Source organism: Podarcis erhardii (assembly GCF_964252035.2).
Source record: "Podarcis erhardii genome assembly, chromosome: 17".
NCBI classification, from domain to species: domain Eukaryota; kingdom Metazoa; phylum Chordata; class Lepidosauria; order Squamata; family Lacertidae; genus Podarcis; species Podarcis erhardii.
The window spans coordinates 340,426-355,573 of NC_138515.1; the positions used below are offsets into that span (position 1 = coordinate 340,426).

At 47.0% G+C, this 15,148-nt stretch overlaps 1 protein-coding gene across 12 annotated transcripts in view; it reads right to left on the reverse strand.

The window, feature by feature from the left end:
• Positions 1-630: 630 nt before the first annotated feature.
• LOC309331995 (uncharacterized protein) overlaps positions 631-15,148 on the reverse strand; it is a 116,546-nt gene continuing 102,028 nt past the window's right edge. For all 12 annotated transcript variants that reach the window (XM_081844597.1, XM_081844603.1, XM_081844601.1 and 9 more), the window contains 4 exons: positions 7,230-7,445; positions 6,233-6,343; positions 5,293-5,412; positions 631-3,373 (listed from right to left, as the gene is read on the reverse strand). In XM_081844597.1, the coding sequence (XP_081700723.1) occupies positions 2,912-3,373; positions 5,293-5,412; positions 6,233-6,343; positions 7,230-7,445 (909 nt within the window). In that variant the 3' untranslated portion in view covers positions 631-2,911. The remainder of the gene's footprint in view (positions 3,374-5,292; positions 5,413-6,232; positions 6,344-7,229; positions 7,446-15,148) is intronic.

Consider the following 15,148-nt stretch of genomic DNA (forward strand, 5'->3'; position numbering starts at 1 on the left):
AGAGATCCTCAAATGGAGTCTGCTCTTCATCTTCCATGCTAGGGGAGAGGACCTCAAAGCGATTGTGTATTTCTAAACAATCAGAGTGAACCCTGGGCCTCCTACTTCTTTGAGTCACGTTTCTCCATATATTTGGCAGAAAGCAAATGGGCACATTGCCAGTTCTGGCCTTACCCCCCCCCCATGTGATCCCCAAAGATTCCCTCAAGGAAATGTAGCCCATCCCTTAAGAAAGGTCCTTCCACTCTACTGCTCTAGACTTCCAACTGCTGGACACAAGTTTGAAATGCTGTCGACAGCAGTTGGAGGAAGCCACTGTAAGCAGACTTGCCACGTATGTCTTAATCTTCTCACTAGTTCTTTTCTTTAATGAGTAGACAAGGCAATGGTTGCAAGTACAGCTGGACTAAAAGGGGTTTTAAAAGCAGATCATAGAATCATAGAATCATAGAGTTGGAAGAGACCACAAGGGCCATCGGGTCCAACCCCCTGCCAAGCAGGATGAAATGGGAATGTGTATTACATACCTCACTTAACACTTCTTTCCCCAGCTGTAAGAGTTAAAGTACTCAAGGAAGAAATCATTTCTGTAAATAGCAGAAGCTGAACAACACAGATATACACATCTGCTTTATAGTTAGGCTACTTTTTATTTTCATTTGTTAAGCGAGAGTATCCATAGTTCTGGCCAGCCCTTCCTACTTCTGCTACATACTCTGGCCACATACGCAGTGGACAGTAGGTCCACTGGTTCTGAAATGGGACAAACATCCTTCAGGAAAGGAGACAGGGTGCTCTGCTCATTACTTTCAGAGCATTATTTGGGATACCTTGGTTCTGGTGTCTATGCAAGAGCCCATTTTCTATTCGAGCTCTGGGGAGGTGAGTGGGGGGGAGAGAACATGAGGCATACAGACAGACAGACAGACAGACAGACAGACAGACAGACAAACAAACGGACAGACAGACAGACACACACGCAGACACTCTCCTATTGGCAGCATATCCTGAAGCCAACAAATGATCAATTTTGTGTTGTAAGACTCAAGCTTGCCTGGAAGCCAAGTGTGGAAAAAGTGCTTATGCAAGGATGAAGAAGCTGTGCTCCTCCAGCTGCTGTTGGACTTCAACTGGCCTCAGCTCCAGCCCTCAGGGCCAATAGACAGAGCTGAAGGGAGCTGCAGTACCACAACATTTGGATGGCTACAGCTTTCCCATCCCTGTCCAAAAGTCTCAGCAGTGGGCAACTATTTTCTGGGCACCAGCAATGGCAAAACGGCAGCCAGCCCCCAAAAAACTTTGGCAGGAGGAAGGCAGCACCAGGTGGCAAGGAGTCATGAGGCCCCTCCAATGCCGTTGAACGCCCCCCAAAGGCCACATGATATGCACACAAGAGATCAGGACATGGAAGACATTCCTGTAGTCCTTCCCTGGTGACTGGAAGCCTGCTCCTAAAAACAAAGCATTCCAAAATAGAGGAGTTTGGAATTCAGCAAATGAAGTGTGCATTTGTCAGTAGGGATGTGTCGCATTACGGTTGGCTCTTCACTTTTCCCAAACCTTCTTCCCTTTCTACCCTCCCAACCCCCCGCCCCGTGATGGGGAATAAAGCCCCACCTTTTTACCTTTCCAAGGCATGTCATCTCCCACTAGTGCAGTGCTTCTATGAGAAGGTCTTAGTGCTCAGGAACAAGAAAGGAGGGCTGCTTCCAGTTTCCTGAGTATCAAGACCTCTTAAGCAATGGGGATGCACCAGAGTCTGAAAAGGGACCTGCAGAGACAGGGGCGGGCAGGCGATTTGGAAGTGGTTGGTGAGCAGGATCCAGGCGACAGCTTCACCACCCCTGTTCTCACCTGAAGGTAGACATGGAAACCAAAGCAGAGCTTGCTTATTAAAAAATTTAATACATTAAAAAAAATAGAGACCAGTTCTGATTTATCCCCCCCCCCCGAATACTTTCATTATTTTCTTCTGAGGGAAAAGCAGCACACACACAAAAACTGACGGTGAGAGGAACAAGGGAAAGGCTATGGGGCATTTGCTGCTGCCACCACCACCACACTGAAGGAAGACACAAGACAAAACCAGGAGTCAGCAAGTGACATGCAGCTATGGCTTCTGTAGAACTTTCCCTGAACAGGACAGCCCAGAATCTCTCAGCCTCCACTCCAGCGACATCCATTTAGTCTTTCCCGCTGCCCGAAACAAAAATCTTCCTGGTCCTCAGAAACAGAATAACCCATCTGAACTCAGCAACCTTGAAGCAAAGGAAAGACATGCCTGAAGTGGCAATTTCAAGTTTTAGCTGGATCTGGGGCAGGAAGGGGCAGGTCCCAGCCAGAGGAACTTTTTTTTTTTAGAGAGAGGGGGAGATAGCAAAAGAGATGCTTTGCTTAAATCCCACGCTTCCTGTGTTTGGAGATGACCATACTGCAGGTCTAGGAGTCGCCAGGACAATGCTAAATTGAGCGGGGCAGGCAAGTGGGAGCAATGGACAGAAAGGTCCACACTGATACATAAGCTGCCTCCACATCAACCTGGGAGGCTGTACCAGCACAGGGAACTGGGAGCAGCACAGGCTACGGCAATGGACCCTGAGCTCCCACTGCAACTCTGGCAGGAGACAAGCAAGCGACTGAAGACAGGAATCGAGTCTCTGAGAGGAATGTCTCTCTGTGCCAGAAACACAGAAGCAGCTCACCAGTAGAGAGAGGCAGAAGACAGCAAGAGGAATGGGACTTTCTGTGCCAAGCTACTGAACAAGAGAGAAAAAAATATAAAGCTATTTATGGCAAGGAATGATCCCTTTAGATATTCCAAGCCATTTCCAGTGTCAAAATAAAACCTCTTTCCATTCACTGCCCCACAGGGCCAAGTCCTCTCCCCAAATCCCCCCTCCCAACTCAGTTCTCAGCGAGTGCCTCTCCCTGATGGCCAAGGGTTGAGCCGGCACTGTGGGCAGCAACCAGAATAGACAAGAATGTCACAGGCCTCGGAGCGTTCACCGGCGTGCCAGCCTGCAGGCCAACCAGAGCAGAGCCGATAGGCCTCCAGGTCGCAGATGAGCTCCACCACCTCGTCCACCGTGGTGAGGCGGGCAGGGTGGCTGGCATAGAGTTCGTGCTCAGGGGGCACGGGCAGGTTTCGCACCACCACATGGAAGAAGAGGCCTGGGCGGATGTAGATGACAGCTGAGGACATGGTGGAGTGTTCTGAGCGCTGGACGAGACGCAGGTCAGGGCCGCAAAGCGGAGACAGCACCTCCCAGTGAGCAGGGAGAGGGATCTCATTCAGCTCAGCCAAGAACTCATGCAGGACGCTGTCCAACTGGGCAAGGGGCTGCGCACCACCCAGGCTATAAATCTCCATTATCTGTGGAAGGAGAGACAAAAGAATGGCTTCATCCCATCTCCCTCTCTCCTTCACAACATAGGAGCAACGTGGCCCCCATGAGTTGAGCTGTTTTGTGAGGGCTGTAGCAAAATGTGCTTCGTTTCACTTACCGGCTCAAAGTTTGGGACTCCGATGGAAAAGGGGGCAGTATGCAACTGCCCCCAAACCCAGCACTCCTGCCACCCAAAAATCCCTACATGAGTTGCCATTTCCCCCCATTCACAACAGATACTACCTAGTCCCCTCAATTCCAGATGCATTTCCAGTTGTGTGACAGTGCTATGGGTGCAGAGCAAAATATTTCATAGAAAGTGATACATTTCTGTTTACAGAAGAGGCAGAAGACTTGGCTAAGGGATCTCAGTAATTCAGCCTACGGATGTGTCTAGAGCAGTGTTTCCCAACCTTGTGCCTCCAGCTGTTTTTGAACTACAACTCCCATCATCCCTGACTAGCAAGACCAGTGGCAAGGGATGATGGGAATTGTAGTCCAAAAACAGCTGGAGGCACAAGGTTGGGAAACACTGGTCTAGAGCACCATCTAGAGACCATGCTCCTGAGGATGTGGACAGGGGACCCAAAGGACTATGGCCTAACACTTGCCCTCTCAATCCTTGCCCTTGGCTTATTCCGCCGAGCAGAAGGTAGTTTTCTGTCCGGGTTCAGGAGGTGAAAAATGCGTCGTTGCAAGAGATGATTCCCCCATCTGCAATAATCGACTGGTCACAACAAAGCTGAAGTAATGTCAGTGGGTGGCATCTCTGTCTAGGAAGGTCATGTTCCACCAAATCTAGCAGGGACTGCACTCCCCCTGATAAGGCTTGCAATCTGCAGGTGCTCATCCAGCCACACTGTTGTCACTAGAAGCCCAAGTGCTCTCAGTGGCACAGATCATCCTCCACTGGCAAGAGTGGTGTGACAGCTGAAATCTCTTCTCCAAAGAGAAAGCCAAGCTTTAGCCCTGTCCTGAAAACTTCCATGTTAGAACACATTTTAGTACTTTCTGGCGCATGGAAACTGCAGTTAGTTCAAAACACGGCTGTTAAGCTATTTACTAGGAACAGATGTTAGAAACGTATCTATCTAAGGCTTCAAGAGATTCACTCAGTCTGGTCCATTTCTGAGCACCATTTAAAGTACTGGTGCTTATCTTTACAGCAGGGATGGGGAATCTGTGATCTTCTACAGATTGTTGAACTACAACTCCCATCAACTACAGCCATGCTGTATGTGAGGGATGATGGGAGTTGTATTCCACCGAAATACACAGGTTCCCCATCCCTGTTTTAAAGCTCTATATGCCCTGAGACCTGGACCTTGACTTCTCCCTTTAAGCCTGCTCAGACACTGAGATGTTCTTCAGAGTTCCTCCCATGGGGAAGAGGCCTTTGCTGCAGTGGTGTCTTGCTTATGGAATTCAACCCCCCCTCCCTGCCCTCCAGGGAGGCTTGCCTGGCCCCTACACCAGCATCTCTTAAGTGCCTGGCAAAGACTTTTGACCACTTATTGCGGTCATTTTGAGATCAGGTCTTTTTGAGGTCATTTACTGCTTAATTGCTTTTCTAATTGCCTTTCTTATTAGCTATCACAAAAGGCGCCAGACATTCTGAATTCAAGGGCAGTAGAGAAATATTTTAGATAGATAAATCAATCAATCTCAAACTATATCACACTTCTGCAAATGGCATGAACCTACAAATATCTCCATGTGGTTTTTGCAATGGGGGTGCCATATAAATTGCACCAAAAGACCTCTCCCTCCATGCCTGCCACACTCACTGCATTGTTCCTGCCAGCATGTGGAACAGAGTCCAGTTCTACAAAGTAAGCCTTCTCTTCTCCCTAAGTCAAAGAGCCCAGGGATCTTACCAGTTGCCCCAAACAACTTAATCACTCACCACTGGTGGACGCAATTGCTGCAGGTGCTCCACTTCTTCGTCATCTTCATCATCCAGAACCACCAGCTCCTTGCCCTGCGCTCCCCGCCCCCTCTTACACTGGGGAAGTCCTGCTGAGACCTGGAGGAAAGGAAAAGACATGGAGCTTTTTAATATTCAGAAACTTCCCACAGAGCGAACAGCACCACTTGACATACAGGGAAGGATGGGAGACCATGGACAGCGGTGATATTAAGATACAAGGCTAGAAATGTTTTCGTTGCTGGCAGCAACTCTTTTTACATCTGCTGCAGCACAAGGCCAGGATGAATTTGTGGTCAACTTGCTGTGGTGCTCAGTTCTTTGTGACATTGTCCTTACCAAGTCATGACTGCAGCCAATGTGACTAACAGCCTTGGCAATTAACCATATTAAGTTTAGATTAAGCTTCATGCATTAAAAAATGGGGGAGGAGTAACAATAGTTGTGGGCTTTTCCTTACTGGAAGTATGGAAGGAAGGGACTAAACAAGCATTTTGTGGAGATGTCCAAAACAAAGGAGTGGTTGTGATAGTGTAGGAACCCAAGGATCAAAACTAGCTTCTATGTTTTTAGCAATTCTTGTTTTTATCTGCAAGCCACCTTGAGTTCCATCAGGAAAAAGGTGGGGTATAAATATATATATAAAGAATAAAAACAGCAATATTTGGGAAGGAGGCACACACCACTGGTGATTTTGAACACTCAAGCCCTACAGCCCAGGTGTTAGGATTTCATATTTCTTTTTTGGTATACTGAATCTCTTTTAACATAACAACAGCATTTGGAAACCTTCTGATGAATGTCACCAACCTGATTCCAAGCTGTATTAAAAACACTAAAAAGAGCGGTGCTTTAAAGTTTTATGAGCCAAAAGCAGGAACATTTGAGGTCAGCAGGCGGGAAGAAAATGTGGGCTTACCCGAGAATCATTCGATGGCCGACAGTCCCCCTCCGGTTCTGCATGTTCCTGTTTGTCAACAGGAGAGGTAGCAATGAGGAGGTTGACAGCAGGTAGTCTGGTGTCAGATTGCTATGCAGAAACATGAGGGCACGTAAAGAGAGAGTGTATTAAAGGCTATGCGCTTCATTCTGTACAGATGTGGAATGTGCTCTCACTCCACATGCTCACTTACAATGGTTCCTATGGTTCAATCCCTGTTTTGCTATATTAGTAGCTTTGTTGGTCAGAATAAATGGGCAACAGAAGGAGCCACATGCACTGCACAGGACAAGAAGCCTCTCTGCAACCTCCCCACCATACATTTGAAAAACAAGAGGCAAAATCCCAACAATGCGGGGATGGGACTTCACCTTTCTTCCAGCCCTCTACATCAACTGCCACATCAACTCTGAAGAGCACCCCAAACCTCCAAGATGCTCTTTTGCTGTTCCTTTACTACTGCAAATAATTTCTGCTGCTAAAAATGATTGGTCTGAGTTATTAAGCGGGGGGGGGGGGGGGGGGACCTCCAGTATTAAATTCAGTGTCCAGGCTGCTGGGTCACTGAGCCTACTGGGGAAGAATTCCCCCTTTTTGCCTGCAGGGTTGCAGCCAAGGAGGAACAGGATGAGGCATGTGTCAAGGCCTGGGCACTTCCCGGAGTTAGGTTTTTGGAAGCTTAATTCCTGCTGTTTGGCAAAGCAGTGGGTGGTGGTGTGGGAGCAGGGGGATCTTTCCTTGATTTGGAGCCCTCTATCCTGACATGTGAATAAAGAGCCAGACTATCTGAATGCTCACATTTGTCCTCTGCAACGTCCTCCCCAAAGGATGTTCACCGAGCTTATTTGTCAAGTCTTTAGAACTTCAAGACTTTGTTTCCAAAAAAAGGATCCGGTGCTCCGTGTAAGAAATGCTTCAGTATTGGGCATTTCAACTGTCAGGAGAGGAAGGATCAAGAGAGAACGCACTCACTCACCTTCACCAGGACTTGAGAGGGTGGGGTGGAGTGTCGAGGTACTTCTGACTCCTCTTTGACATGCGGCAGGATGGGGCGGTCCTTAGCCAAGTCCTGGGCCAAAATTGAGCCACTCATCTCTGGCTCTTTCTTCCACTTCACTACTGGCTGCTGTTCCGGCTCCTCTGGGCCCTGCAACCTGGGCAAATGCATCTGTTCCCTGCTTGAAGGAGACTCCTGCAGCAACAAGGGGTCCGGGGCAGGAGGGAGAGAAGGGGCAGGTTCAGATTAGGAGCACAGGAAGTGGCCTTAGACCCAGTGTGCCCATCTAGTCCAGCATGGTCTGCTCTGACTGTCAGTGGCCGAGATGGACAGCCACTTCCTCATCAGCTGTCATTGCATCTTTTTAACTGGAGATTCCAGGGAGGGAACCTGGATCTTACTGCAAGCACAGTCTCTGCTCTGCTACTCAGGTATGACAGGTGTCTTCCAGGTGTCTTTGCATCAAACCACTGTGGCATTTGGGTGCCAGGTACAGAATTAGGCATCATGAAGATTTCAACCCCTATGGCTACAGAGATTAAAGCTTTAAAATACCAGAGGCATTGATAAAAGCATTGCTTCCAGTCACTGGAGTTGGGAGGTTGCTCCTATACTCTACATATAGAGTATGTAGAGTATGCCTGCCCTCTGTGGCCAATGTGAAGCAAATTCATTTGATTCATTTGTGTAATTTCATTCAGCTTGCAGAACCAGCCCCCCCCTTTCTGCCCCCACAACACAGAATTTCTTTAAGCAGAATACCTGAGAATCTTTGCACTCACTCCTGCTCCTGTGCATCCAAGGAGGACCCAAAGAAAACTTGTTTCAACCTGTGCACCACAGGAATGCATGCTTTATCTGACCAGGTTCACTTCTATGGACTAAACCAGTGTTTCCTAATGGGGGCTATATGACCTCCTACCCCCCCCCCCCAGGATATATATGGGGGCCACAGCACAAGGCTAGGAGGCCATAGAGGGAAGTGAGAAGAAAAGGGGGGGGGGGTATTTATTTATTTATTAAAACTGATTGGTTGGCTATCAGCTTGGCCAATCACAAGCAGGTAAGGGGGCGGCCCACCAGAGGGTGGCCTAGTGCTTCTTTTTGCCATGTGCATTTTCTTGGAACTGTCCTGGTTGATTTACAGTGGGAGAGGGCGATGCTGGGCCAGGTGGCAGCCTGGGCCTGACTCCGCAAGGCGCAGGGTGCAATTCACCCCAGCACCTAGCAGATCAGGGCCTTCAGATGTTGCCGAGGGGTGCAGGGCTCAATTCCTAAATAGCAGCTTTCAGGACAGGTAGTGCTACAGTCCAAATGGGCAGGGTATAAATAAATTCTTATTCTTAAACAAGGTCAGAATGGGGCCACAGTCAAAAAAAACGTTGGGAAACACTGTACTAAAGGGTTATGTCACGACAGGCACTTGAGAAGCTGCCACAAACATTTTAGTTGCACCAAGTTTTAACACAGCTCACAGTTTGTTGGCTAGCAGCAGACAACACTCTGTGCATCTACTCTAATACAAGCTTGCTACAGAAAGTTAAAACTTCAGAATGCCCTGAAAATTCAATATAGGGAGCCAAGACAGTGTGCTGTTGATATTTTTGCCATTACGTTTTCAAACTTCACTGCAACCAGAAAGGCTAGAATCATGTTTGACAAAACAAAGTAAAAGTAGGATTTGGAAGACTTAGAGTGCTTTGCAAAATGCATGTTGTCCACCCTGTATACTCAGGGTGTGAGAGTGGTGGTCAAGCACTGATTCAATGTACATAGCAGGTTTTTACAAGTCACGTGCCTCTTGCTCTCATTGCCCAGAAATCTGGGAGCATCACTGTATCCCAGCACGTGTGACACAGCCTTCCCTCTTAGGGACTTTTTCTGTGAGCCACCTTCTTGCCATTCTAGCTCTGAGGTACAGTAGAGACTCATGAGTTGACCAAGCTTCCTGCAAATAGACCCATCAACAGAAAGGATGTGCTCCCAGCTGATCTGTGGGTGCTGAAGCACTATGCCTTGCCTCTCTCATTGCCAAATGCCACCACACTAGTAGGCACATTGGGAGAGTCAACTCCCATTCCACTGGAGGAAGACAAACTGGAGCAGGACCAGAAGGGATTCCTTTACTGGGATAACGACAATAGCGGGCTCGTTGCAAACTAGCTCCGCCAGAGAGAATTCTCATTTCCATTCAGACATTGTGATGCACAATCTTATTCCCCTCACCTTTCAGCCTTCTGTCGATTTAAATAAAAATCAGTCCTGAGACCCTTCATCAATACTTAAAATGGACAGCAGCACTTCACTCAGCTATTCTGCCCCAGCAGGAGATCCAGGTGGGCCAGGTCATAAACCCACTGCCCTAAGAAAGATTAAAATAACTGCAACATGTGCATAGCAGAACTTGCTGATGATGCCAGAGCAGCAAACAATATTGTAATGCTCAATTCCTAACTAGCAACTTTCCTTGAACTACACATCAATCCCTGGTGGGCAGACCTGGTTCAAATCCCTGTTCAGTCATCAAAATATCTTTAAGTGGTCTGGGCAAGGGCATCTCAGGCTTAACCTTTTAACACAGTAAAAAAAATAAGTATCTGAAGTGTCTGAAAATCTGCATCAATGATGGTCAGGCCTTTCCTGGAATTAGGCCTCAAATCAACATTGGAAATAAGCTCAGAACAATGACTTGCCCGCCGAAAAAAAGAGGAACAGACTACTTGTGCCTGGCAGAGGGGTTGAGCGGGTTCCATCCCTGGCACCCCAGGCACAAAGGAAGGAGGAAGAGGGAGCTCCACCCCGCTCAACTGCTACCGTCCACTTGCCTGCATGCCACTCCTTGATGCCCAGGGAGGCTTACAGTCAGCATAGTGTTATGGGAAAAGTTCCACCAGCAATGGAATGTCCCCCCCTCTCCCCTCCTATGGACCTCTAAATCTGTTTTAGGGCACACATGGGACAGCGAGAGGCTGGTGAGGAGGGGGCTGCACTAGAAGGAATCCTTGCACTAACACAAATGTTGAATGCCACTCTCAGACTGAGTCAGCACAGCTGCACATGGACTTCCGGGTTAGCGCCATCGGCAATGGCGGAATTCCTCTGATTCAGAGGAACCCGCTCCGCCAAAATCGGGTCTGGCCGCGGCGGCGAAGGCGGAGACCCTCTAAAAATCCCAGGCGGAGGAAGCCTGGGAACGTGGGATTCGGCTCACACCAGAAGCGCCCCCCCCACGGAAACCCCTTTTCGGGGGTTCCGAAGTGACGCGGGGTGAGTGGCGCGGTGTCTCGAATTGACTGCTATTTTTGCGGAGTGAAGCCGCACAGCCGTTGTTGGAGAGCGCTGACTTCTTTTTGTGGACATTCGGATTTCAAACAACAACCCGTGAGTAGTACAGAAATTGGATTTTTAAAAATATTCTCAAATTCGGCACGATCGGGGAAGGTCCAAACAGGAAGTCCGCCTCCCCTTTCTGTAAATAATTTAAAGCAAAGAACCTGTCAACTAAGGTCGCGGAGAGAATTTTTTTTCTTTTTTTCTGTAAAGGACTTTAATTCTACGGATTGAAACTATAAGAAATTCTATCTGGAAGCAGGGGAGCCTGCAGGAAAAGAATTAAATTTGGGAATTGATGTGCCCCCCCCCCCCCGGAGTGGTCCGTGAGAGCCCGTTGATGAAGTATAGAACAATTTGACAGTTGTCAAGCTAGCTGTCAAGACGCAAAAAGAGGACTTTGTTTCTGTTGTCTACATCTGTTGTCTACATTTGTTACAAGCTTGCTTTTGAAAAGAAGGACTGTTACAATTTAACTGGACTTTTGGATCTGTGCTGAAAGGAGTAAAAAGAAACTTAAATTCCCCTAGAGGGAGCTTTGGGATATTGCAGAGAATGGCTGTTGGAAAGGAAATCCAGTCTGAACTGAATAGGACATTCTTTCTCTTGGGAATGTTGCAAGGTCAAATTGGTGTTTTGACTACATATGTTACAACTTTGGTTACAAGAGTGAGTACTATCATTGAACCTGATAAGAACTCGGCATAGGAATTTTATTCAACTGAACAAACAGGGAAATCTGAGGAGGAGAATTATGTTGTCTCTGAAGAGAAGAAAGGGGGAGCCGTAACCCTGCAGATGCGAAAGGTAAGCTGCAATTTGAGGCCTGACATGATGGCAACAAGGGGAAATAAATTTTTGAAGATGGAAGCTTGGCCTGAATTGGAAAGTGAAAGATGGAGAGATCTCCTTACGTGGAGATCAGATGACCCTAGGATTATAAATTTGATCCAGGTGGAAGTTGGAGCTTTGGGGACATTTGGATCTGAAAGAAGAATGAAACAAGATTTGGAACACCCCATAGGCTTTACTTTTAAGTATGGAGGTTTGGCTGGAAGGAATGTGGATGCTGTTGGGTTGGAGCTTCCCTGAGATTTGGCTTTCAATACGAAGGACTATCAAAAAGACTGGCAGAGGGGACATGAGAGAGACTTAAGAGCCTCGGATGTAAGATCTCCGGGCTAATGGCTTTTTGAGATTGATGGACTTATGTTGGGGACTGAAACCAGGAAGGGGGTATGGGTGGAATGGAAATTGGGAACTCAAAGGGTATACAATATAATCTGCTTTTTTTTTTGTTTTTTTATGAGAGTTGGGAAATTCGTGGAAGGGAATCTTTTTCGACCTTGGAGAAACGTCTCAAGAATAGGTATTGATCTGTAGGTTTGGATGGGAGTTGGGATTGGATAAAGTAAAAGTGGTTTTTAAAATAAATTAAATTACTTAAATGAAAATAAGGTTGGGAGGATTTGCAGAAATAACCATTTGAACTAGAATACAAAAATGGGAGGTGTGAGGAGGTCAAGGAAATAAGTAAAGGAAGAAAGTTATGTAAAGGTTTAATCTGTTCTTTTTTCTTTTTTTTAAGTGAGTGTATTTTCCTTTTTGTTGTTGTATTTTTTTTGTATTTTGTATTTTTTGTTTTTTTCTTTCTGTAACTCTTAAACTTTGAATAAATATTATTTATAAAAAAAACAACAGAACAGCTGCACATGGCAGCCAGTGGCCTTTAAGCAGTAATTTTTGCCACATCGCATTAATGTTTAAAGTACCAAGAATTAGGAGAAATAATTTAGTACTTGGAATCAAACCAACAGAACCATCTAACTCATCCTTTGGCAACCTGGTGCCCTCCAGATGTTTCATATTAGAAGTCCCATCAGCCCCAGCATCACATGGGTGTGCTGCTAAGGGGACGGGAATTGCAGCCCATGAGCACCTGGAAACTGGTCTGCCAGGCTGGCAATTGCATTATTCTCACATTGCCAGGCAGGTGCCCAGAGCAACTCACGAGCAGCCTTCCCCTGCTGTTTGTCCACAGCACCTGGTACTTGGAGAGGTACTGCCTCTGAACATGGAAATTCCATTTCACCATTCGAGCCTGCTGATGAACTAGTTCCCCCATAAAACTGGTATAAAGGGATCTAAGCTAACGACTCTTTGTGTTTCTTTGTGGCTGATTAGCTGCTCTCCCTGTGCAAAGGTCAGAGGGGGCAGGGTTTCTATTCAGGCAGGTGATTAGCTGTGGGAGGAGCTTATCAGAGCTTGCAGTTTGATCCATCTTTTAGATTTAGGGGAGCTAGTCTCAAACGTTTGTTGGGGGAGACCTAGGGTTTTTTTGGGGGGGGGGGGAGTATTTGTCCTGTCTTCACGCTTTTTATGATGGAGGACCGCTGTAGCCACCCCCAACAACACGTTCTCAAGATGGAGGGTGAGGGAACAGCTGCAGTCGCCTGCGGTTCCTGCACAATGTTTGCCATCTTGCCAAAGGTTGCAGGCAGCTTTACCTGCAGCAATTGCATGTTGATTGCCCTCTTAAAAGACAAAGTCCAGCAACTGGAGGAACGTGTAGCTACGCTCCAAAGAATTAGAGAACTGGAGCTCTTCTTGGAAGCAACAGAGCACACCGTCTCCACCAAGGAGGAGACAGGGGACTCCCCTGAGAAGGAGGCTAGTTCACCAACACAGGAGCCAAATATATGGAGAAACGTGACTCAAAGAAGTAGGAGGCCCAGGGATCGCTCTGATTGTTTAGAAATACACAATTGCTTTGAGGTCCTCTCCCCTAGCATGGAAGACGAAGAGCAGACTCCATTTGAGGATCTCTCCCTCATTACAGTCAATCAGGTATATGAAGACGAGCAGCAAAGTCAGTCCTCAGGGAATGTGCAACCTTGGAACGGACAGCTCACGGAAGAACCCCAACCAAACCTAAGAGGAGGCGTGTAGTGGTGATAGGGGATTCCCTACTGAGGGGAACAGAAGCAGTGATCTGTGGGCCTGACAAGGTGTCTCGGGAAGTGTGCTGTCTCCCCGGGGCTAAGATCCAAGGTGTAACTGAACGACTGAAAGGAATCATGAAACCCACTGACAAATACCCCTTCCTCTTGGTTCATGTGGGAACCAATGACACTGCAAGCAATAGCCTCCAGAAGATCAAAAGAGACTACGAGGCTCTGGGCAGGAAATTGAAGCAATTAAATGCACAAATTGTCATCTCATCTGTCCTCCCAGTTGAACGACGGGGCCCAGGGAGAGAGGGAAAAATAGTGGAAGTGAACAGCTGGCTTCGCAAATGGTGTAAACAGGAACAGATTGGATTCTTAGATCACAGACTGCAGTTCCTTGAAGATGGACTTCTGGCAAGCGATGGGCTGCACCTCACAACGGTTGGGAGGAATGTTTTTGCCAAAAATCTCAGAAACCTCATCAGGAGGGCTTTAAACTGACTAATGTGGGGGAGGGAGACAGTGCTCCTGAAGGTAGGAGTCTATCAATTGATGAAGATGATCATCCAAATGTCATAGACCAAATGGAGCAAACAGCACGCAGACCTAGTGGTAGGAGGAAAAAACTTAGGGAAGTGCTGGGTGAGATCCCATGGACAGTAATACTAAAAGGAAAGGGAGTTCATGATGGCTGGGAGTTTGTTAAGAGGGAGATAGTAAAAGAACAACTTCAGGCAATACCAATGAGATGGAAACATGGAAGGTGCCTAAAGAAGCCAGGGTGGCTATCTAAAGAACTTTTAACTGAGTTAAGATTAAAAAAGGATGTGTACAAAAAATGGAAAAGGGGGGAAACCACCAAAGAGGAATTCAAACAAATAGCCAGCACGTGTAGACACAAAGTCAGAAAAGCTAAAGCACAGAATGAACTCAGGCTTGCTAGAGAGGTTAAAAGCAACAAAAAAGGCTTTTATGGGTATGTCCGTAGCAAAAGGAAGAACAAAGAAACAGTGGGGTCACTCAGAGGAGAAGATGGTGAAATGCAAACAGGGGACACAGAAAGGGCTGAACTCCTCAATGCCTTCTTTGCCTCAGTCTTCTCCGATAAAGAAAACAATGCCCGACCTGAAGAATTTGGAGTAAATGATTCAGCAGAGGAAACACAGCCCAGAATAACTAAGGAGATAGTACAAGAATACTTGGCTAGTCTAGATATATTCAAGTCTCCAGGGCCAGATGAACTGCATCCAAGAGTATTAAAAGAACTGGCAGATGTGATCTCAGAACCACTGGCAGTCATCTTTGAGAATTCCTGGAGAACAGGCGAAGTCCCGGCAGACTGGAGGAGGGCAAATGTTGTCCCTATTTTCAAAAAGGGGAAAAGAGAGGACCCAAATAATTACCGCCCAGTCAGTCTGACGTCAATACCAGGGAAGATTCTGGAGCAGATCATTAAGCAAACAGTCTGTGAGCACCTAGAAAGGAATGCTGTGATCACCAATAGTCAGCATGGATTTCTGAAAAATAAGTCATGTCAGACTAACCTGATCTCGTTTTTTTAACAGAATTTACAAGCCTGGTAGATGAAGGGAACGCAGTGGATGTAGCCTACCTTGATTT